The sequence below is a fragment of the Planococcus citri genome, chromosome 3, assembly GCF_950023065.1.
Source record: "Planococcus citri chromosome 3, ihPlaCitr1.1, whole genome shotgun sequence".
NCBI lineage: Eukaryota > Metazoa > Arthropoda > Insecta > Hemiptera > Pseudococcidae > Planococcus > Planococcus citri.
In genome coordinates this window covers 38,568,760-38,593,594 of record NC_088679.1, presented here as the reverse complement: position 1 = coordinate 38,593,594, position 24,835 = coordinate 38,568,760, and the positions used below count along the sequence as shown (strand labels likewise).

Genomic DNA, 24,835 nt, shown 5'->3' with positions numbered 1-24,835 from the left:
TACCTATATATATAAATTTTGTCATTCCAACGCATAATTTTTTCGCGTTTCTGATATTCGTTTTGCGAATAGGGAAAAAATCGCGAGTGATTTAAACCATGTGACAATATTGATAGTATATTTCAAAATGTAACCTAAGTTCAAATTCCTCGCAGAGATTCAACATTTATAAAGGCGTGACACGCGAGTTATTCATTTGATACGAGCAGAATATACGTACAATACATACATTAAGTGTTGAATTTTAAAACTTTTCAACTATTAACGTGTAATCGAAACAGTGGTTGTAAATTTTTTCCCACGTAAGGTTTGTCAGATTGACAAAGAATTAAAAAATGACCACCAATCATACAAACTGAGGAACTCATTTTATAACAATTTTACGAATTTTTTCTCGCATTGAAGGGACTTGCGAGTGAATTTTAAGAGCTGTTTGTAAGGTTGATTTCGCAATTTTAGGTCCCACTACGAAAAAGAAATAAAAAATTGTCCTACGTTCGAAAGTCGCATGTCATAAAATTAAGCAACTGTGATGAAAAATTATGTGTTTAGGCAACGTGAAAGTGTGCATCTATTTCCACCTATACGCATAAAGCCCGGCAGTTTCACTTGGTATAAGTTGTACTTTTATGATACATTCGGTGAGCTGAAAGCGCGCTTTTTTTTGTGTACTTGATTACTCGTGTAATATGTTCATACGTGATCCTAAACATGATACTAATGAATCTGAAGAAGAAGATGAGGATGAAGTTGGAGATCTTGCCCAGGTTTATAATTTGTTACGATTTTTTTTCAAATTTGGAAAGATTTTATGTTATTTCTTAATTTAACTATTTCTACGTGTATCTACATAATTTAAGATTGTAGGGGCTATATTTTATTTTGTAAAAATACTCAACTACCTATTAGATTAATTTTTACTTTCTACATATTACTTACCCTTTTTTTAATTTAATTTTTTTTTTTGTAAAATAGACATTTAAAAAAATAATTTTAAATAATTTTGAAATTTATCAAGAGGAATTTATTTTCGTTTTATTCAATATATCATTCAATTTTTCAGAAACGCCGAGAAGAATGTGAGAGAAAAGCACGAAGAGGGGAGATGGACCCTCGTCTGGAATTTACATTCCAGTTACTCACAGATTCAACTGGAATGCCACGATCAGATGTAATGGATAATGTTTTCGAAGGAAACATGGTGATGCTCTCTTCATTTTACCCTTTGAAACTATTAGTTGGTAGCAGTGAAATTAAATTGTTTTGAATTAATTTTTCAGTTGGATGACATAAATCAGTTATTTTTGCCACATATGAGGACAAAATTAATGTGGTTTTATCAAGAAGTAGATGAGACAGATTCGAATAATATGCATTTTGAATCGGTTAATAACAAATCCATAATCGTTGAATTTTCCCTCTCTTTTATCGAAACCACAGAATAAACCAGTTTTGATAATTTTACAGACCAAAGCAGCTTCCAGGTTACCAAAAATGGTCGGATCTTTTGCTGGAAATGTTGTTCGTAAAAAAAAGTTATTCCTAACTGATGGTACGACAGTACCATTGACTGGCATCTGCGTTTATATGCTTAGGTTGAGTAATACCAAACCTCTACCCGAAGAAGGTTTCCATAAAGTAAATAGGATTTTTTTATTTTTATCATAAATTTCAACCTATTTTCTTCAATTAAATCAATTTCCAGGATTTATTTTGCGGTGTTTTAAACGCAGCGGATATAGGACTGGTTACTTGTATCCAGAGAATATTGGAACACATATTTATGCCAGCTATTTCATTCTCAACTGGAAATGGCGAAGATGATGAAGCCACAAGTCCAATGGTACAAAATCAATTGCTACCCAGTCTTCGATCTTTTTGTAGTGCTTTAAAAGGTACGCGCGGGTACCTTATTGGCAACTTAAAAAATTGTTGATTACCGTTTTGATAATACCTACCTAATTTTGTCTTCTTTTCCTATAGTTTGTGAAGATGTATGCAACCAACCAAACGTTTTTGAAGCTCATTTGAATCTAGCGTCGAGAATAGTTAGTCCTGAAGATATGAAAAATTTTGTATCTCAGCCAGAAAAAGTCACGGCGTTGGAAGTCAGAGTGAAAATATGGATGAAAAAATTGCAAAGTGTGAGTTACAAGTACATATTTTTGGGTGATAAACCTGAAGCCTCTACTTTCCCAATAGCATGTTTGGCGAATTAGTCCCCTAAACAAATTAAAATTTTCAGTTTTTAATATAGATTATTAAAAGCTAAAATAAGAGTTTTAAAAGAAATCTTTATAACAGCGAGACGAGAGCACAGCATTTTTGAAAAATTAAACACCAGAAAAGTGTTTTTATAGCACTTCTTTTTTTCAGATAAAAAATTATACATTTCCTTTCAAAAATTATTGAAAAAGAAATGTTTTCACCCAGGTGAAAAATTTTTGAAAAGTGCTCAGGTTTTTAACCCTTGCACACTTTTTCAACTGGTAACAATGATAATGGGAATAGGTTACCTATTGTGATTTATAGTTGAGCAAGAAATTTTCAATTTTGTAAAAATGCATAAAAAAGTGAAGGTCTGACATTTACCTAAACCCAAAAACTCATAATAATATTGGACACTAATTAATTTCTGTGAGCATTCATGATCCTGATGATCTAATTAAAATAAATTTTGATAAAAAAATCGATATTTTCGTCACCTTTTGTTATAAGCCTCAATCTAGAACTTTTGTAGTTTTGTCCTAACCTAGCCCACGTTTAAGTTTTTTTTCGTTCCAGGTGAACTTGTTCATGCCACTTCCTCCCCCTCTCACTCCAAAGGCCAAATTTTCAAGAGCTGAAATTCATTTTAAAATTTTTGGTAAATTTTTAAGAATTTTTGAGGTCCAATTTCTATGGAAAAATTGAAATTTGTTCAAATTGAGGTACATAGAACGATATTTATATGCAGATCTTATTTCTGACAGATAGGTAAGGCTTTCAAATTTTTCAAAGTTTCCAGTAGATTTTCGGATTTTTCTTTGTTTTACAAATTCTGAATTTCTTCTTTACCTTTTTTTTTTGACAATTTTTTTTTTAAAGCTGGAAAATCTGAAAATCCACAAAAGGCTCTAAAATACTTCAAACTTCAAAGCCACCATCAATTGACTTGGGAGATCAAAAAAGATCCATGAATCAAATTTTAGGTTTCTTTACCTCAATTTTATGGAATTTCAATCTTTCTTACGGAAAATATTAGGTCAAGATTCATAAACTTTCAAAAATTCGTCGAAAATCGAAAAATAAGGTTGAACCCTTGAAATTTAGTTAGATGGCGTAGGTAACTATGTACTTACTTATTAGAAATTTGACTCAAAATTTCCTCCATCTAAGAAAAAATGTTTCGTTTCCCTGTTTTTTAAACTTGATGTTGTTGCAACTTCTTTTAGGTAATAAATGAATGCGAACAATTACGAACAGAAAGCGATGCCAGTAGGCCTCAAGATGAATTAGAATACTGGAAAAAAAGATGTGCACAATTTTCACAAATCGTCATGGGATTGCGTTCCGAAGAGGTAAAAATTCCATAAACACAAAATACCTTTAATTTTGTAGATAAAGGCATCTACCTTATTGGTCATTTTTTTCATTTTAGGTTCAAATATCTATTCAGTGTCTTGTTCAAGCTCGTTCTAAATTGATGAAAGTTTGGAGAGAAATCGAAACCAAAATAACGACTTATTATAATGAAGCTAGGGACAATGCTAAATTTATCCAGGTTATGGAGAAATGTTGTCATTCTCTATATTTGCAAGATCCAGTAAGTATATTCATTACAGAATTATGATTTTTTATTTCTCGGTAAATAGGTATACTAGGTAGGTACATACATATATTTATAAACAAACAAATCGATTTACTATGCAAAATATTGCCTATAGGTGAAAATGAAAGACTCTATAATGAGTCTATTGCAAACTGTAAAGTTGATTCATAATGTTTCGCAATTTTATAACACTCCTGAAAGAATATCTTCTCTGATGATAAAAGTAAGTTATCTTTTAACACAGTAGGTATGTAGTTTTATAGGTAATATATTTGATCCATGCCTTTATAATTGGGTACCTATCTTACCTACCTACCTACCTATTATTTCTTTCCTAAAACATAGATAACCAATCAAATGATCGAAACTTGCAAACAATACATCACATCTCGCAACACGGAACCAATCTGGAAACAAGAGAGAGTTCAAGTTTGCCAAAAGCTCAACGATTGTATTCGTTTGAACAGCGTGTACCACAACAGCTATGCTTTAGTTCAGCAGCGAAATCTTCCAATGACTCAAAACGCCTCAACAGAGTTCAAATTTTCTGAAAATTACGTTTTTGGAAAATTCGACGCGTTTTGCAATCGACTCAAGAAAATAATTCTGTTGTTTGATTTAATAGAAGATTATAATAAGTTATTTGAACGAAGAATGGAAGGTAACAAATATTTCAATTACCTATTTATATGTAGCAGGTACCTATGTAAGATAAATCTTGAAACAAATAGGTAATTTATAAAAAATATACCTGTGTTTTTGGTTTTAGGATTGTTGCTAGGAGAAGGTATGCTCATGTCAATAGTACAATTTGGTAGGTAGGTACCTAGTTATTTAATCACTGAAAGACATTTAATTATTTTTTAAGCTTTGGACGAAGCAATTCGATCCTTCAATGAAGCAAAAAATGAAATTACCAGTAAGAATTACGACTACTTGAATCAGAAAAATACTGATTTCGATCAAGATTTTGATAATTTCATTGAAAAAACGAACATATTGAAAGAACATATTGCAACAACCATCGAAGATAATTTTTGTGACATTTGGGAAACTCGACAAGGATATAAATTTTTAACACGGTTTGAGCAGGTAATAAAATTAAAATTGTATCTATAGCGCGAGGCACTTAATTTTCCTTTAAAAATATTCGCAGATCAGTGAAAAAATACCTTTGAAAAAATTGGACGAGAAGTACGATCGTGTGATAAAATACTGCGAACGTGAAGTTGAACGTATTTTGAAAATGTTTCGAAAACAGAAACACGATCCTCCTTTGGCTAGAACGTTTCCTCCACTTGCAGGTAGGTATTATTTTTATTTGAAGCCTGAATAATAATTCGATCTAAAAGTACCTACCCGTTTTCAACGAGTATTAAATTTTTTTAAATCATCATTCATTTTGAAAGGTCGTATCAAATGGACTCGATCGCTGAAATATCATCTAGAAGATATACTCACCGAAGCTTTACAACATCCGGTTTTGAAGACATTACCAGCAACTACAGAATTAAGCAAGAAATACAATATTGCTGTTTCAGCATTAACGTCATTTGAAGAAGATATTGTGAATATTTGGGTCAATACTAATGTAAGTCAGAAGTGGTTTTGATGAAAAATAAAAAATGAAATTGAAATATGAGTAGGTAAAATGGATACTTAATTTTATGTTTCAGGTCTGGATTGTTGAAGATTGTTTGCAACAAACGCTTTTAAGAATGGAGTCGGAAACTGGAAATTTGACGGTAAATCTAGATCATCGCATAACTTTACTCATAAGAGAAACAGAATGCATGGCTAAGATGAATTTGCCAGTTCCAAACGTTACGATGGCAATTTTTTCAAAACGTGAATATTTTATGCGGATCAGTGACTCGTTAAAAGTAAGCGAAAAATTCATAAATTACCTATCTACATTCAGTAGGTACCTACCTTTGAATTTAATCGACTCTTTATTTCAAAGACTCACGAGATCAATAATTTTTTTTCAACAGTTTTTGCTACGCAATTTTTTAAAAGCTGTGAGTGATGTGAAGTCTGAAGTGAGACCTTTATTATTACCTCATCTGGTCAACTTGGTGTCTTTATTTGGGCCAGCAGTTCATACGATTACGTGGACGCAGCCTACGTGGGAGAATTTTGTAAATGATACTTCGAAAGCAGTAAAGGATTTTGAAATTTTGGTGTCCAGGTAAAATGAAATCTGTTAATTTTACATGTGGTCTTGTTCGTAATCCAAACTAATATTTTTTTTCAGAATTCACGATATTTACGAGAATCGAGTGCTTCATGTACTCGAATCGATGAATTACGTCAAGTTACACGCATTACCAGAAGATTCTCCTTGGGTTATAGGACAATTTTTAGAAAAAATGGAAGAGAAAAGTAATCATGCAGCCATGGTATGTAATACAGATTAGAAATTTTCCCTTCAAATCTGAAATAGACAATTATACACATTTTTGTGGCCTAATTGACTGCATCGCTAAAGCAGGAGGGAACAAATTGCATCTGATTTAATCGAGTCATTTCTCTCTATTTTTTTCCCTCTTCTTTCCTTACTTCTAAAGTACGAGTAACTGATCTAATTACTGCAGGAACTCAACAAAAAAAGTTTAATGGTGGAAGAAGCTGTGGAAGACATTTTAAAATTGGTTCAAAAAACTTCTACTCAGAAACTAGCCGAAAATCATCTTCTTTCAGACATAGCCGAAGGTACAAAATTAAATCCACGGATATTTTTTTCTTCTCTTCACTTAGTTTATGACTTTCCCGATTAAATGGAATTTCTATAGGTAAATCATCAGATGAAGGAGGCGTATCAACAGGCGAATCTGTTGCATCAACAGGTCAACAGCAACAGGACTGGAATGTGATCTGTGAATGTTTCGATAAACCTTATTCGCTGATGTTAGCAAACAGCGCTATGTCCAAAGTTATGAATGATGTGGTCTCCAATGCTGTTTCCGAAATGCGACGTTATTATAGTCGTAAAGTAGTCGATGTTTTGGTTCGAATCACCAGACAGTCTGTGGACGATTTAAGAAAACGTTTTTCGATGGATTCTGGTAAGCAGTAAAAGGTTTAAGTAAAAATAGGTACCTACCTACCTACCTACCTTTTTCTCTCGCAACATAATTTAATTTTTGATCACCTATTTAATGCAGAAGGAGTTCCAATATTCCATCTAAATGCCATTCTGAAAATACCCAATATTGTTATACAACCAAACATGGATGAAATTCAGGATTGCATTGTTCTAGCCGGTAAATATATTTCCGGGGTTTCCAAAGGAGTGGCTCAATGGACTGCTGGAAAACCACAACAGGTGTATTTTGATTACTAATTTGTATTTTTGACCATTTTCCCACTCTAAAATGATTAATTTAAATTATCTACCTACGTATTTACCTACCTATCTAGATATCTTTGAAATTTAGAAGGTATTTATTTCAAACTATACTAACATGTGACTGGCTTGTGTGTTGTGATTGTTTACGTGTTTATTGTGCCCCTGTTTGGTTCCTTTTTTCCTTTTCCTAAATGTTTACAGAAAAAATGGCATAAGTTGTTCGAATCTACAGGAGATTTCGACGACGAAAAAGATGTATTTCACAAATTTAATAAATCTGTAAAACAGGAGCACGGTTTCAACGTTGTTCTCCCTGAGGATCCGCGTACTCGACGAAGAAGATTGTATAAGTTGGCCTCGGAACCAAAACCGAAATTTCCTTTCCAGTCGCGTAATTTTTATACTCAAGTTATAGAGAATAAAGAAGTAGTGAAGACGTTGTCGTTATTGTCGTCTTGTTCTAATCAAATTAAAATGGTTAGTTTTTACCCAATAAGTGAGAAAGATAGGTTTATATGAAAATCCCATCGTAATTATGTTATATTTTTGTTTTAACAGGAATTAAAAATGTACCTGGAGCAATGGTCGCAGTTTAAAATACTATGGGAAAATGAAGCCAATGAAAAGAAAGATGTGAATACGATAAACCTAACTGATTCTGAAGCTTCTTTGCGTCGTCATCAAGAACTCGAATCTGAATTGAAAATACAACCAGATACAAAAGTTTTTGGAACTGCTTTCTTAATATCTATAGGTGGGTAAGGGTTTTTCAGAATCTATGAGGAGGGAGTTCCAAACTGTTTCTGTCAGTCATCTATGATGCAAAGTAGAGTCAATTTTTTAAAAAAAATCTCTGAATATTTTAAAAATATTAGGTCATGTTGAGAAGTCCCTTCCCTTTACCCAAGTTCTTCAAAAATAAAGAAAATCCACAAATCCAAAATTTTTACACTTTTCACATTCCAATCCTAAGAATTAGTCGATTTTCTCCAAAAAAGCACTATTTAATGGGTGTAAGCTCGTTCCCTCTCCTCCTGACATGATGAAAAAGTGGAACTTGGGCAGCCATAAAAAAATGTTAAAAATCAAATAAATTAAAATTTTTTCGTTTTACATCATAATTCTTCAATTTGGTCCATATTTATCAGGAAAGCGCCACTCTATAGTTTCGAAACTCTCCCCCCTCCTCCCAATGATAGCCACAATCAATTGAGAATTTTCCTTACTGCATTATTTACGGCGAACTGGTTATGCAAATATATTAACATATTTTAACGTGGATTGCGTGAAACCCAAAAGTAGGAATAATTTGAAGAGGCATAAGTCGATGTTACCTACTTTTAGAGCTATGTTTCATGTTTGTGCTCCTTGATATTCACATTTTTAAAAATTAATCGTAATGGGTAATTTCGAGTTTTAAAAAGGAAAAATTTTAATTTCAGATCGATTGAAATTCGGCTTACTTACTGAAATAAAATCGTGTAATAATCGAATCGGACAAACGTTGCGTAAGAAATATCGTCGAGAAATGGATTACGTTTATGCTCTAATCAACGAAATGGAACGTAAATTGGAACGACCAATTAGAGATTTAGATGATGTAAGGCTTGTAATGGACATGCTAAAAAAAATAAGGGAACAGGAAATCGATATGGAATTGAAAATCGAACCGATTGAGGTACGTTTGATGTTATTTAGATTCAAATTCATCTACAGATCGGTATAATGCTTTATAGTACCTATTCAATTTCAGGAAGCTTTCAACTTAATAACCAAGTCAGAACTTCCCATCGATCGAGAAGATCTTGAACAAGTGGATAATTTGAGATATACTTGGCAAAGATTACTAGCACGAGCTATGGATGTGAACATGATGCTATTAACTATGCAGCCTCATTTTGAGGATGAGTTATTTCGTAATTTGGATAAATTCAAAAAGGATAGTCAAGATTATTGTCATCAGTATCACACATCTGGTCCAATGATGTCAGGATTGACTCCTCGAGAAGCTTCAGATCGATTGATTCTGTTCCAAGTTTGTATATTCTTGATCCCTTATAATGTTTTCTAAAATCCTAGAAAATCTGAATAAAATATCTAAAGAAGCTGGTAGGATTTTCGAGAGAAGATTTTCAAATGTGATTATAATTTTATGAGGACAGCATTGCAAAGGAGATTTCAAATACTGCTTTTAAACTAGTATAATAAGTAGGCTACTGAAATATATAATTGAATTTGAAATAGGTACTCGAATGTTATAGAATCGATTTGATGGAATGTGGCGAAAATTACAAACGTATCAAAGTGGAGAAGAATTATTCGGCTTACCAACCACTGAATATCCGGAATTAGCTCAAATCAGAAAAGAACTGAATTTATTGCAAAAATTGTACAAATTATACAACGATGTAATCGATCGAGTCAGCAGTTATTACGATATACCTTGGAATGATGTGAATATCGAAGAAATCAACAACGAGCTAATGGAGTTTCAAAACAGATGTCGTAAATTGCCAAAAGGATTGAAGGTTCGAATTTATAGTTTCATTCTTATTGTTAGTTGATTGTACCTATGTAGGTACATACCTACCTAGTCTATTTGTACCTAAAAAATGAACAGGAATGGCCAGCATTTCACGCCTTGAAAAGAACCATAGATGATTTCAATGATATGTGCCCATTGCTGGAATTGATGGCTAATAAGGCGATGAAGCAACGTCATTGGCATCGCATCATGGAAATAACGAGTTATAATTTTGATCTAGAAAGTGAAGGATTTTGTTTGAAAAATATCTTAGAAGCTCCTCTGCTCAAATATAAAGAAGATATCGAGGTAAAGTAAACAATTTTTTCACAAAATTAATTGATGTTTAAAAAGTGCTTACTTATAATGTATACCTATCTTATTATTGGAATTTATTTCAGGATATTTGTATATCAGCCATGAAAGAAAAAGATATTGAGGCAAAATTACGTCAAGTAACCAATGAGTGGTCAGTTCACGAGTTGACTTTCATGATGTTTAATAACCGAGGCGAACTGTTGCTGAGAGGAGATACTACCGCTGAAACGATAGGACATTTGGAAGATAGTTTGATGGTTTTAGGGTCATTGTTGTCAAACAGGTAGGTTGAAAATTTTGAAAAGTGTTGAAGGGCAAAGTTTCTTCGCATTCAGTGAAAAAATAGTTACCTATAGTTTTATGTTGATGTGAACAGATACAATGCACCCTTCCGTAAACAAATTCAGCAATGGGTCAATGATCTATCAAATACAAATGAAATTCTTGAAAGATGGTTATTGGTTCAAAATATGTGGGTATATTTAGAAGCTGTGTTCGTTGGAGGAGATATTGCCAAACAATTGCCCAAAGAAGCAAAAAGGTTGCTATCTACCTACTTCATTTTTTTTTTTTTTTTTTTTTAAATATTACCTATTTACTTACTTTGTTTAGTCACATCTAGGGAAAGTAATACGAAAAATAATAAAATAAATTATGTTCATTAGGTTCAGTAAAATCGATAAGTCTTGGCAAAAAATCATGCAACGGGCTCACGAAACTCCCGGTGTGGTAGCTTGTTGTGTAGGAGACGATATGCTAAAACAATTATTGCCCCATCTACAAGAACAATTAGAATTATGTCAAAAATCTCTCAGCGGGTTAGTAAGCTATGTGTTGCGAATTTGCATATTTGACTCCCGACTGCTTTATGTTTTCACAAGTTTGATTAAAAATATAAAAATGTTTATCAAAACAGGTATCTTGAAAGAAAACGAATGATGTTTCCAAGATTCTTCTTCGTGTCAGATCCAGCTCTTCTGGAAATACTGGGTCAAGCTTCAGATTCCCATACCATTCAAAATCACTTAATGTCCATTTTTGACAATACCAGAGCGGTGAAATTTCACGATATAGATTACAATAAGATCACAGCCATTGTGTCATCTGAAGGAGAATGTATCCCAGTAAGACGAGTTTTAGATCTCCAGCATCATTTTATGATTTTAGATTTAGGTAATTCGCAGTTGTTTGAAATTACAGCTTGAGAGACCTGTCCGGGCTGAAGGAAGTGTAGAAACATGGCTGACCTCACTGCTGCAAATATCTCAGCAATCGCTTCATTCGATCATAAGAACAGCGTATTCTATGATTAATGATACAAATTTCGCTTTATTACCTTTTCTTGAAAAAATGCCAGCTCAGGTATGAAGTTTTTTCATCTTTATACTCACGTTCTTAAAGACAGGTGTTATTAATGACTTACAATTATTCCAGGTGGGCATTTTAGGAATCCAAATGCTGTGGACAAGAGATTCAGAAGCTGCTTTAATGCAAGCCAGAGCAGATAAAAAAATCATGGCTATAACGAATAACAGATTTTTAGAACTATTGAACACCCTGATTGATCAAACGACTCGTGACTTGACAAAAATTGAAAGAATTAAGTTTGAAACCTTGATTACCATACATGTGCATCAAAGAGATATTTTCGATATGATGGTAAAAACTGTTCATTCATCATAGCCTACTTAAGCTACAAAATATAAGTAGGTAAATACCTATTTCATTATTATGGTATGTTTCAATGAATTCCAGTGTCGGTTGAATGTTCGTTCAGTGAATGATTTTGATTGGTTGAAGCAGAGCAGATTTTATTTCAAGGAAGATCTGGATAAAACCTGGATTTCCATCACAGATGTAACGTTTGCTTACCAGAACGAATATTTGGGATGCACTGAAAGACTGGTTATTACGCCATTAACTGATAGGTAAAGTGATATCGGCTTCAATATAAGTATAACCATAGCTTTTGAACTAGTTGAATAAGGTGGGTGATTGTTTTAATTGAAGATGTTATATCACATTGGCTCAAGCTTTAGCCATGAGTATGGGTGGATCACCTTGTGGGCCGGCAGGTACAGGAAAAACTGAAACTGTCAAAGATATGGGTAAAACATTGGGAAAATATGTCGTCGTATTCAACTGCTCTGATCAAATGGATTATAGAGGATTGGGTCGAATTTACAAAGGTAAATAAGTTCGTGACAATCCACCCAATTTGCGTTTTAGCAATAATCATATAAATTATGTCGTTCGTAGACATTTAAAAAACATGTACTTACCTTTTTTTTTCAAGGATTGGCTCAATCTGGAACCTGGGGATGTTTCGATGAATTCAACAGAATTGAATTGCCCGTTCTATCAGTAGCAGCTCAGCAAGTAGCTACTGTATTGAATGCAAAAAAAGAAAGAAAAAAACAATTCACTTTCACCGATGGTGATGTGGTTGATTTATGCACAGAATTCGGAATTTTCATCACTATGGTAAAGAAATCACAATTCATGAATTTGTGCTGTTGCTTGTTGATTTTGTTTTGATAATTTTTTCATCATCAGAATCCAGGTTATGCTGGACGTAAAGAATTACCAGAAAATTTGAAAATTCAATTCAGAACTGTTGCCATGATGGTTCCCGACAGACAAATTATTATTAGGGTCAAATTAGCTAGTTGTGGATTTTTGGAGAATATCACCCTGGCTAGAAAATTTTACACGTTGTATAAGTTATGCGAGGAACAATTAACGAAACAAGTAAAATCCTAGAATTTTTAAATTCATTTTTATCAAATTTTATTCTAATTGTGTGAATTTTTAAATTTATTTCCAGGTACATTATGATTTCGGTTTACGAAATATTCTTTCAGTTTTAAGAAGTCTTGGAGCTGCGAAACGTGTAAATTCTAAAGATACAGAAAGTACCATAGTTATGCGAGTGTTACGTGATATGAATTTATCAAAACTTATAGGTTGACACATTATTGGAATACATAACTAAATCTACTGATTTGTTGCCAAACATCTTAGCAAAAAAAAAACACTCACATACCTATTTGTATAACATTTTTTGAAATGTTTTTTCAGACGAAGACGAGCCTTTATTCATGTCACTAGTAGCTGATCTGTTTCCTAATCAAACACTTGAAAAAACATCTTATCCGGAATTGGAAGAAAGAATTTCTGAGGAAGTTGAAAAGGCTGGATTAATATATCATACTCCTTGGGTGTTGAAATTGATACAAGTGGGTATCCCGTAGCATAGTTTTACCATATACATTTAACTGACTCGCATCTTGTTAACTAGCTTGCACATTTAGACATCCATTAAAATTTCTAGCTTTATGAAACGCAAAGGGTTCGACATGGAATCATGGTATTGGGCCCTGCTGGAGCTGGAAAAACAGCTTGTATTCAAACATTGATGAAAGCCTTGTCTTCATACGAAGAGCATTATAGGTTAGTTATTATTTGAATTAAATGAAGTAGGTAGCTAGACCTACAAATAGCATCTATAACTTTGGCTTTAATTTTACTGAAATTAATTTTCATCATTGAATAGAGAAATGCGCATGAATCCAAAAGCCATCACAACAGCGCAGATGTTCGGTCGATTGGATGTTGCCACCAATGACTGGACTGATGGAATATTTTCTGCTTTATGGAGAAAAACATTAAAACTCAAAAAAGGTAGGTATTAGATAATAATTTTGAATTTTTTAAAAATCCTATGTGAGAGCATGATTTTGATTTTTTTTTTAAATCACTTTGTTTTGATTTTCAAAACAGGTGAACACGTATGGCTTGTATTGGATGGCCCAGTGGACAGTATTTGGATTGAGAATTTAAATTCAGTGTTGGATGATAATAAAACTTTGACGTTGGCTAATGGTGACAGATTACCAATGTCTGCTACATGTAAAGTAATATTTGAACCAGAAAATATTGATAATGCTTCACCAGCCACTGTTTCGCGTAATGGAATGGTACAAACGAATCTCCATTAATTTGTATTATCTACCTCTCTACATTTTTCAACTCGATTAAAATATGTTTGTAAATTTTATTTTGTCAGGTTTACATGAGTTCATCTGGTTTAGACTGGAGTCCAATGCTGAGTGCCTGGTTAAAACATCGTCATCCCACTGAGGTAACAGTTTTCCAACCCCTCTTTGAGGAATCATTTCTAGCAGCCTATAACTGGGCTGTTCTTAATCTGACGTTTATGGTTAAAATATTACAATGCAATGCTATTCAACAAGTACGTAAGACTCGTCCAAAAATAATTTTTATATAAGAGCATTGAGGGCTTTCATTTCCAGTTCCGTTATGTTGAAATCGAAATTTTTTTCGTAGATTATAGTCATTCTTCAAGGATTAATTTCTTGGCACGTAAACGAAGCTCAAAGCAAAGAAAGTCATCATATTGAAGAAATAGAAGATACCGATTTATTGCAACCCAAAGAAGTTGTCATTCCCAACCATAAGTAAATTTTTATAAATTTGTATTTCACTCCTTGTACATATATTATTTAATTTTTTTTTATACACATGAATATTTATTTGCCAATTTATTTTTTCTTACAGGTTGACTTCAGAACACTTGCAAAGATTATACGTATTTTCCTTGGTTTGGGGCATTGGAGCTTTCCTAGAAAATGAAGATAGGGATATGTATAACGAGTACATTAGATCAAAACACTCCTCTTTTGATTTACCCGAAGTTAATGAAGACAATAAAAGCTTATTTGACTTTTACGTCACCATCGAAGGTATGATATAGGTATTTCCAACCTACGTAGGTACTTTTGAATACGTGCGAAATTGGTGTTTTTAATTTTTTTTTTTTTTTTTAAATCAGGTATCTGGGAACCGTGGAATTCTGTGGTCACTAGTTTCGTGTATCCTGAAACAAGTACACCTGATTACAGCAATATTATGATACCGATTGTTGATAACGTTCGAATAGACTACTTGATCGCCTGTGTGGCTAAACAAGAAAAAGCTGTTCTGTTGGTAGGCGAACAAGGTGTAGGAAAAACAGTCATGATGAAATCATACATGAAAAAAGTTAATCCCGAACAGCACCTGAGTCGATCTTTCAATTTTTCCTCAGCGACTACACCGTATCAGTTTCAAGTGAATTTCTATCCATACCTACTTATTTATTATTTTTTTTAAAAATAGTTTATTTCAACACCGAGATTTTTTACTTTACAGAAAACTATCGAAAGTTACGTAGAAAAACGAATGGGTAGTACTTTCGGACCATCCGGTAATAGGAAGATGACCGTATTTATCGACGATATTAATTTACCTTACATAAACGAATGGGGTGACCAAGTAACCAATGAGATTGTTCGTCAGACTATGGATATGAAAGGATTTTACAGCTTGGAGAAGCCAGGAGAATTCAATACTTTGGTTGATATCCAATTTGTAGCAGCTATGGGACAGCCAGGTAGCCTACAAGTTGATCATTTTAAATAAAAATGATGTACCCACCTACCCATACTTCTCTGTAATATATGTATCCTACCTATAATCTTTGTTTAAACAGGAGGAGGAAGAAATGATATTCCAGCTCGTTTGAAAAGACAATTTTGTATTCTGAATTGTACGTTACCTTCAAAAGATTCTATCGATAAAATATTTCGTATCATTGGTGAAGGACACTATAATGCTAAACGAGGGTTCGCTCTTGAAGTGAGAAATCTTGTGAAGAAATTAGTACCACTGACGAGGTTATTGTGGCAGAAAGTCAGAGTAAGTGACACCAGTGGAGGTTCAAGGAGGTACCTAAAAGTCAAGTGTTGATGATTGAAAATAAAAACATGAACGTTTTATTGTCTAATTTCAGACCAATTTGCTCCCAACACCTGCGAAATTCCATTACATATTCAGCTTACGAGATTTATCTCGAATTTGGCAAGGTATGGTGGGAACTTTGAGTACTGTAATCGATTGTGAAAAAGTTCTCATGTTGCTTTGGAAACACGAATGCACAAGAGTATTTGCTGATCGGTAATTTAGCTTCAAAATTTTATAGTTTTCGAAAAATATAAATTCCTGAATTATATTTAGGTACCTACCTACCTCTCTATTTATTTTTCCTAAATCAGGTTTACAGTCCTCAGTGATAAGGATTGGTTTGATGACACGTTTTCTAAATTAGTTCAAGAACGTCTTGAAACATCGTATTATGAGATGACTTTGCAAAACCCAGTTTTTGTTGACTTCATGAGGTTTGTATAAAGAATTCTGAACTGAACTTTCACCGAGTTGTCTTATTGTAATTCAATTGTTTGATTTAGAGATGCTCCTGAACCTACTGGAGAGGAAGGTGAAGAAGCAGATATGGAATTACCCAAAGTTTACGAACCAGTTTACAATATGGAAGAGCTTCGTGAACGATTGGATATGTTTTTATCTCAATTCAACGAAATGGTCCGAGGTGCTGGCATGGATTTGGTATTTTTTCCAGATGCTATGTTGCATTTAATCAAAGTACGTGCATACCACAACTACCTGAACTACCTACGAGCATGTGCAGTGCATAATGAAGATAAGTGGTCATGTATTTAATTGAAAAATGAAATTTGACATTTCTAGATTTCCAGAGTAATCAGACACCCTAGAGGAAACGTTATGTTGATTGGAGTAGGAGGCTCAGGAAAGCAGTCACTGACAAAATTGGCTTCTTTCATTGCTGGTTACAAAACTTTTCAGATTTCTCTGACTAGGTTAATAGTGAAATAATTTTTTGAATTTGGCAGCGTTGAATATTGCTCTAACATTTGTAATTTTGAAAATTATGATAGATCGTATAATATTACCAATTTCTTGGAAGATTTGAAATTATTATATCGTAGTTGTGGTGTGCAAGGTAAAGGCACCACTTTCATTTTCACTGATCAAGATATCAAAGAAGAAGGCTTCTTGGAGTATTTAAATAACATCCTTTCTTCCGGTTTGTTCACAAAAAAAATAAGATTGCATCTTATACCTATTTGAAGTCCAATTGAAAATGTGAATTCAATTCTTCTGAATAGGTATCATATCTAATTTATTCACGAGAGATGAACAAGCTGAAATTATATCCGAACTGACTCCCATCATGAAACGAGAGAATCCTAAACGTACTCTTACCCAAGAAAATGTAATGGAATATTTCCTTCAAAGAACTCTTCAAAATTTACACGTTGTTTTTTGCTTCTCTCCCGTAAGTTATTTTTCGTTTTGAAAAATTCAACCTATCGATTTGTTTTAAAAATTATTATAATGCTCTACTTGACTTGAAAAACGAATAAAATTTTTATTTGTAGGTTGGTGAACGATTCAGAAACAGAGTTATGCAGTTTCCAGCATTAGTCTCCGGATGTACGGTGGACTGGTTCCAACCATGGCCTAAAGATGCTCTAGTTGAAGTAGCCAGCCACTTTTTATCAGAATTTAGTATCGAATGCACTTCTGAGGTGAAAGGTGAACTTGTGAATGCGCTAGGAACTATTCAAGATATTGTATCTGCAACATCTACCGAATATTTCCAAAGGTAAAAGTATAGGTTGGCTTCTTTCATGTTTTTTCCCCTAAAAATTTATGCGATTAAAAATTTTATTATAATTATAAGGTTCCGTCGAGCTACTCATGTTACTCCAAAGTCGTATCTGAACTTCATCAACGGATATAAAAATATTTACAAAAAGAAACAACAAGAATTGGCTGACAGTGCTCATAGAATGGAGGTAGGTTTGGCAAAACTGGAAGAAGCTTCCGTTTCGGTTGAATTATTGAAAAAAGATTTAGCTGTAATGGAAGAAGAACTGGCTGACGCGTCCCAAAAAGCTGAAATGGTTAGTATAGAATTACCTCTGGATTTTTAGTTTTGTTGATCAAAGTTAAGTATTCTAATTTGTACGTATTTCTCAAAAAATTTCAAAAATAGGTGCTTAGTGAAGTAACCGAAAGAGCACGTCAAGCTGAATCAGTTAAAAATCAAGTGATGCAAGTTAAAGAAAAAGCTGAAATATTGGTTGCTAGTATTGCCAAAGAGAAATTAATAGCCGAAGAAAAATTGGAGGCAGCTAAACCAGCACTTATGGAAGCAGAAGCTGCCTTGAATACCATCAAACCTGCTCATATTGGTAAGCTTAAGTTATGCATTGCGGGTCGCAAGTGTTTTATGATGATCTGCACTATGTGATTCTTTTATTTTTGCAACAGTTAGTTGAATGCTATTAACTTGTTTTCTTTTTTTTTTCTAGCAACTATTCGAAAATTGGGCAGACCTCCTCATCTGATTATGCGTATAATGGACTGTGTTTTGATTTTATTTTTGAGAAAATTACATCCTGTTATTGGAGATACTGCTGCTCCCTGTCCTAAACCATCATGGGCAGAGTCTTTAAAGGTAAAGCTGGTTCTAACCTTTTGTGGAATTGGTACGGAAATAATGCTGGTCGTTTAAAAATAGTTAACTCGTGAAAAAATGAGCGAGATCGGACGACCGCACTTTACTTTTGATCAAGTACAAAACATGATTATTTACGGCGAACAAGTTAGGCAATTTTATTAACACCTAAGCCCTGCAACTGAAACAAGTTACCTATACCTAGAACTTTAAACCAGCTTGTGCTGAACGTGAGTGGATATTATGAGCTCATAGTTTGAGTAGGCACGTGGTATTTTTTTTTTGCAGATGATGGCAAGCACAACTTTTCTACTTCAATTACAGAATTACCCGAAAGATATAATAAACAACGAAATGGTAGAATTACTTCAACCATATTTCGAAATGGAAGACTACAATATGGAAACAGCAAAACGTGTTTGTGGAGATGTTGCTGGTTTATTATCTTGGACAAAAGCTATGGCTTTTTTTCATAGTGTCAATAGAGAAGTACTGCCTCTAAAGGTTCGTATTAAATTCCAATTCTTTAAAAACTCTTTCAAGTACGAGTACTTATTAGGTGGTGTTTCAAAGGTAAGTACCTATATAATTTTTTGGGTATGCTTTAGGCAAATTTGGCTTTACAAGAAGCTCGTCTAAAGTTAGCCATGGATGATTTGAATAAAACAGAGAAAGAATTATCCGACAAAGAACAAGCTTTAAATCAAGTTAAAGCTCAATACGACGCAGCAGTTGCTGAAAAACAGAGACTTACCGATGCAGCTAACGTTTGTTTGAGAAAAATGACCGCTGCTACTGCTCTTATCAATGGATTAGGTGGAGAAAAAATTCGATGGACGAGACAAAGTAAAGAATTCAAGAAACAGCATGGAAGGTGAGATAGAATATTATGTATTTATCAAAAGTTTTTTGATGAATTCAAAAATTGAAATTTTTTCTTTCACTTGTTTAGACTGGTTGGAGATGTTTTGCTTGCGACCGGATTTCTTTCATATTGTGGCCCATATAATCAAGAATTTAGAGGTAGATTGATCAAATCTTGGATGCGAGTGTTGAAATCGCATACAATACCATTTACGGAGAACTTGAATATTACCAATATGTTGGTGGAAACTGCAACAGTAAGTTATAACTTATAAGTCATAAATGAAATCTACCTAGTCAGAATTAAATTAATTTTTAATGAGTATTTTTTTTCGATAGATTTCTGAATGGACGTTGCAAGGACTTCCAAATGATGAGCTCTCAGTGCAGAATGCTTTGATTATTACAAAATCAAGTTCGTATTCTTTGCTAATTGATCCACAGGGTCAAGGTAAAATGTGGATTAAGAATAAAGAATCGAATAATGAACTACAGGTGGGTAAATCAAATTGATATTGAAACTTTCTGCGTCAAGTGTTTTATCGATTTATTTTTTCTTCAGATTACATCACTGAACCACAAATATTTTAGAAATCATCTAGAAGACAGTTTATCTTTAGGAAGGCCTTTATTAATCGAAGATGTAGGTGAAGAACTAGACCCTGTGATAGATAATGTCTTGGAGAAAAATTTCATCAAATCAGGTTCAATTGAAAAGGTATGTCTGAGAGGTCTAGGTATTCAAGTAGCCATAAAAATCTTACTATCCAAACTTATCTTTTTTTATATTTATTTTTTTGTTTACAAATATGTAGGTTGTCGTTGGTGATAAAGAAACCGATGTTATGCCTGGTTTCATGTTATACATAACTACCAAACTACCTAACCCTGCTTATAGTCCTGAAGTCAGTGCTAAAACATCGATTATTGATTTTACTGTTACAATGCTCGGTCTCGAAGATCAGTTATTAGGTACTTATTATCTACCTACATACCTATTTATTAAAATAATTAAAGGCTTGAATTCGAAATAATAATTTTAACGGTTACGAATTTTCTTCTCAGGTCGTGTGATATCAACTGAAAAATCAGATTTGGAAGCAGAAAGAATGGCTTTGTTTGAATCTGTGATAAAAAATCAGCGAGCTATGAAAGAGCTCGAAAGTAACCTATTGCATCGCCTAACTTCTTCTCAAGTATGTGTAATAAAAAGCAATAACTTTTCATAACATTGCGAGAAATTTAGCTTACCTATCTTGATTTTTTTCTATCTTATTGGATCCAAAATTATATCTATAATTTTTTTTACATTCATTTATTGATTTTTAGGGTTCATTGGTCGATGATGAAGCACTAATTGAAGTCTTACAAGAAACAAAAACTACTGCTGAAGAGGTCAACGCAAAATTACAAGTTTCTGAGCAAACTGAAAAGAAAATAATGATAGCCAGAGAAGAATATCGCGCAGTTGCAGCCCGAGGATCCATTTTATACTTTTTGATTGTGGAAATGGGAAATGTAAATGTTATGTATCAAAATTCATTGAAACAGTTTTTGAATATTTTCGACGATTCGATCACGAAGTGAGTTGCACCTTTATATTCTATTTCCCATTTATTATGAAGAATTTCAATAAGCCTATGATTTTTTCAGATCGATGAAGAGCGCTGATACAGAAGAGAGAATAGAAAATATATTAAAATATTTGACGTTTGAAGTTTGGAAATTCACCCAAAGAAGTCTCTATGAAAGGCATAAACTTTTGTTCACTTTGATGTTGGCTATAAAAATTGATTGTCAGAGGGGCACGATTACGCACGAAGAATTTATGACTTTTATCAAAGGTAGGTAGGTAGGTAAATCATGTCGATAATATATTTTTTTTTCTAATTTGGTGTTTTCATGTAGGTGGCGCTTCTCTTGATTTGAACGCTGTGACTCCTAAACCTTTCCGATGGATATTGGATATTACTTGGTTGAATTTAGTAGAAATAAATAAGATATCGGTGTTTTCCAATTTATTAAATAAGGTAAAGTTTATATGTAGGTACCTGGTACCTGCATGAACACATTTTAAATTGTCATGTACCTACTGGCCACTCACGTCAGTCAGTAATCTAGCCAGTATCTACCTAGGTAGTAGGTACCTACCTATTTAATATGTTTATTAATGTCATTATCTTATTGTCAAAATATTTAGATTAAACAAAACGAAAAAGAATGGAGAGTATGGTATGAAAAAGAACGACCAGAAGAGGAAGAAATTCCGTGCGGTTATGGTAAAATTTTGGACGTATTCAGAAAATTATTATTAATTCGTTCATGGAGTCCTGATCGAACACTTTCTCAAGCTAAGAAATACATCATTGGTAAAGAGCTTTAACCTTCCACGTATTTGCCAGCTGATAGCTCTAAAATCTATAAGTAATATCTATTTGCGTGTTATTTTTTTCAGAATCCCTGGGACCAGAATACGGCGAATCTTGTATTTTAAATTTGGAAACCACGTTAGAAGAATCAGAACCGCGAACTCCTTTAATTTGTTTACTTTCTATCGGTTCTGATCCGTCTTCCCAAATACAAACACTTGCAAAATCCAAATCCATTACGTTGAGATCGATTTCAATGGGGCAAGGTCAAGAAGTTTATGCTCGTCAATTAATCTCAGAAGCCATGATTTCCGGCGAATGGGTTTTATTGCAAAATATACATTTGTCTTTGCCATTTTGCGGTGAAATTATGGATTCGTTGACGGATAATGATCCGGTTCACGAATATTTTAGATTATGGTTGACAACTGAGATGCATCCTCAATTTCCAATAGGCTTGTTGCAGGTGATTGAGAAATACCTAGAACTATTACGTGAAATTTATTGAACGATGATTCAACATCATGTACTTAATTTTTCAGATGGCTATTAAATTTACGAATGAACCACCTCAGGGAATTAGATCCAGTATGAAAAGAACATATCAAAATATTACGCAGGTAAAAAAATCATTTTGATGAAAAATTTGTTTTAAATTCATTTACTTACATATGTACTTCGATGAGGCTACATATAAACTAACCCGAACTGTGTGTTACCTACCTACTTTTTTTTTCAGGACACATTGGATTATTCTACTCAAAACCAGTGGCCTCCGTTATTATATGCTGTGGCGTTTTTGCACACTGTTGTACAAGAAAGAAGAAAATTTGGTCCTTTGGGTTGGAACGTTCCATATGAATTCAATCAAGCCGATTTCTTAGCTAGTACACAATTTATTCAAAATCATTTAGATGACATGGATCCAAAAAAAGTAATTCCTGTAGAATTGAATACCTACCATGCACACTGTACAAAAATATACCTACTTATCTCAAAAGTTGCCAAGCTTCCCATACTTACCCATCTACCTGCCTTTAAAGACATCTCAAATAAGTTTTTTGTTTAATTTCATAGGGAATATCGTGGCCTACAGTCTGCTACATGCTTGGTGAAGTACAATATGGAGGACGTGTTACAGATGACTTTGATAAAAGACTGTTGATAACCTTTACCCAAGTAAGTAAGATGTTAATCGTATGTATGTAGAAGTTCAAACTTGGTCGCATTATGAGCATAATTATGACCTACTGTCACCTAGGTATGGTTTTGTGACGTCCTATTACGACCGGGATTTGAATTTTTCAAAGGGTACAAAGTTCCAAATACTCGAAATATTCAAGTATGTATAGTTGATTTCAGTTAATCTTGCTGAAATTTACGTTGTATTGAAAATTTTACGTGGAATTGTAGGGTTATGTAGATTACATCAATAGTTTACCTCTCGCTGATAGCCCAGAAGTTTTTGGCTTGCACCCAAACGCTGACATTACGTAAGTTTTCAAAATATAAATTCAATTCAAAAGTATACGTAATGAGCTTGAATAACATGATTTTTCTGCACTAGATATCAAATAAATACTGCAAAAGGAATTTTAGATACTATTTTGAGTGTACAGCCAAAAGAAGGAGGTGTACAGGGAGGCGAATCCCGCGAAAGTGTTGTTTACAGACTGGCTGAAGACATGTTACAAAAATTACCAAAACCGTACAATAATTATGAAGTAATATCGTACTACTGCCTCGTTGGATTTATTTTATCGATTACCTACTTAGTTTTTTTTTTTTTTTTTTTTTTAATGAATAAACCCTCTTTCGTATAGGTACGTGAGGCACTTCAAAGAATGGGGCCATTGTTACCCATGAACATTTTTCTGCGACAAGAAATCGATCGAATGCAAAAAGTAATCGTAACAGTTCATTCTACTTTGAATAATTTAAAATTAGCCATAGAAGGTACAATAGTAATGAGTAGCTCCTTAAAAGAAGCTTTGGATGCGATGTATGATGCAAGAATTCCACAAGCATGGAGAAAAGTGAGTGTTGGCCTTTGGCTAAGTATTTGAAACCTACTTATGTACCTACTTGATTTATACAATTACGTATTTATACCATGAATAAAATTTATCAGGTGTCTTGGGAATCTGCTACTTTAGGATTTTGGTTTACCGAATTATTAGAACGAGATGCCCAGTTCCGAAAATGGTGTAATCATGGGCGACCTTTCACATTCTGGATGACAGGATTTTTCAACCCGCAAGGTTTTCTAACGGCAATGCGACAGGTAAAATTATACAAACACCATTCTCGTAATGATTAATCCACTTATTTTATTTTCTCAAACAATTATTTTCATTTCCCATACAGGAAGTAACCAGGGCTCATAAAGGATGGGCCCTTGATTCAGTTGTACTGCAAAATGAAATCACGAAATATAATAAAGAAGAAGTCACTGCTTCTCCTAATGAGGGTGTTTATGTATACGGATTGTTTTTAGAAGGAGCGAGTTTAGACAGAAGGACCGGAAAATTAATAGAAAGTAAACCCAAAGTTTTATACGAGCAGATGCCTGTCATTCATATCAGAGCTGTGAATACTACAGCGGGAAAAGAGCCTCGATTGTACGAATGTCCTATATATAGAAAGCCACAACGTTCCGATTATAATTACATTGGATCAATCGATTTTGAAACTGATATAAATCCACGACACTGGACATTGAGAGGTGTCGCGTTGCTATGTGATATCAAATAAGCGTTAGGTATACATGCTGCATGTATATTTATTTTCTTGTTGCCAAAATATTGTGGAATTGAATGTAAGGGAATAAATATCTTACTTTTACGCTATACATATTTTAGTCATTTTTGTGGAATTCTGATTTAGATTACGGATAGAGTTAATTCCACAAGGGGGGGGGGGCTCGATGATTTCTGCGTGGGGAACAGAGAAAGGAACCATTTCCACAAGAAGTGTGGTAATTTGCCCATTTCTGCGTGGGGTGCACAAAGTGAGCCGTTTCCACCAGGAGCTGCAGGTGCGGAGTTGAGCCATTTCCACATAATGCTCGAAGATCAAATCGATGACTTGCAATACAACTGTCATATTATACATATATCCATTTTTTTCTAGTTTTGGTGAAATCGCAAATGAATTGCGAATGAAAAAGTTTTTTCGAACGTAACGCACTTGT

At 33.6% G+C, this 24,835-nt stretch overlaps 1 protein-coding gene across 1 annotated transcript; it reads left to right on the top strand.

The window, feature by feature from the left end:
• The first annotated feature begins 639 nt into the window (after positions 1 to 639).
• Dhc1 (Dynein heavy chain 1) lies at positions 640 to 24,491 on the top strand. Its single transcript, XM_065357208.1, has 78 exons — positions 640 to 767; positions 1,064 to 1,201; positions 1,281 to 1,385; positions 1,468 to 1,638; positions 1,706 to 1,895; positions 1,984 to 2,144; positions 3,435 to 3,560; positions 3,641 to 3,805; positions 3,927 to 4,034; positions 4,157 to 4,472; positions 4,581 to 4,598; positions 4,680 to 4,903; positions 4,968 to 5,115; positions 5,221 to 5,402; positions 5,488 to 5,694; positions 5,806 to 6,002; positions 6,069 to 6,213; positions 6,409 to 6,526; positions 6,607 to 6,879; positions 6,979 to 7,139; positions 7,452 to 7,640; positions 7,722 to 7,917; positions 8,606 to 8,841; positions 8,917 to 9,198; positions 9,425 to 9,691; positions 9,784 to 9,996; positions 10,089 to 10,288; positions 10,382 to 10,546; positions 10,671 to 10,823; positions 10,922 to 11,129; positions 11,206 to 11,367; positions 11,440 to 11,664; positions 11,761 to 11,933; positions 12,016 to 12,194; positions 12,302 to 12,489; positions 12,562 to 12,756; positions 12,833 to 12,971; positions 13,087 to 13,244; positions 13,340 to 13,458; positions 13,562 to 13,689; positions 13,789 to 13,985; positions 14,075 to 14,260; positions 14,356 to 14,486; positions 14,587 to 14,771; positions 14,861 to 15,138; positions 15,220 to 15,460; positions 15,560 to 15,765; positions 15,860 to 16,023; positions 16,122 to 16,244; positions 16,314 to 16,506; positions 16,612 to 16,742; positions 16,821 to 16,969; positions 17,052 to 17,221; positions 17,325 to 17,551; positions 17,630 to 17,852; positions 17,945 to 18,143; positions 18,264 to 18,409; positions 18,698 to 18,913; positions 19,018 to 19,283; positions 19,362 to 19,530; positions 19,613 to 19,768; positions 19,836 to 19,991; positions 20,089 to 20,245; positions 20,339 to 20,469; positions 20,603 to 20,856; positions 20,927 to 21,117; positions 21,182 to 21,303; positions 21,474 to 21,642; positions 21,729 to 22,108; positions 22,185 to 22,262; positions 22,382 to 22,576; positions 22,720 to 22,821; positions 22,904 to 22,984; positions 23,056 to 23,135; positions 23,210 to 23,366; positions 23,466 to 23,678; positions 23,774 to 23,926; positions 24,010 to 24,491. The coding sequence occupies exons 1-78, from the start codon at positions 690 to 692 to the stop codon at positions 24,394 to 24,396; spliced, it is 13,968 nt and encodes a 4,655-aa protein (XP_065213280.1). The 5' UTR covers positions 640 to 689; the 3' UTR covers positions 24,397 to 24,491.
• The last annotated feature ends 344 nt before the right edge of the window (positions 24,492 to 24,835 follow it).

Excerpts from the sequence above, each read along its gene's own strand:
- Dhc1 (XM_065357208.1), top strand. The coding sequence starts at position 690 with ATGTTCATACGTGATCCTAAACATGATACTAATGAATCTGAAGAAGAA. Across the intron at positions 9,692-9,783 it reads AATTGCCAAAAGGATTGAAG|GAATGGCCAGCATTTCACGC; the intron begins GTTCGAATTTAT and ends AAAAATGAACAG. Across the intron at positions 15,461-15,559 it reads AGCAGCTATGGGACAGCCAG|GAGGAGGAAGAAATGATATT; the intron begins GTAGCCTACAAG and ends TTGTTTAAACAG.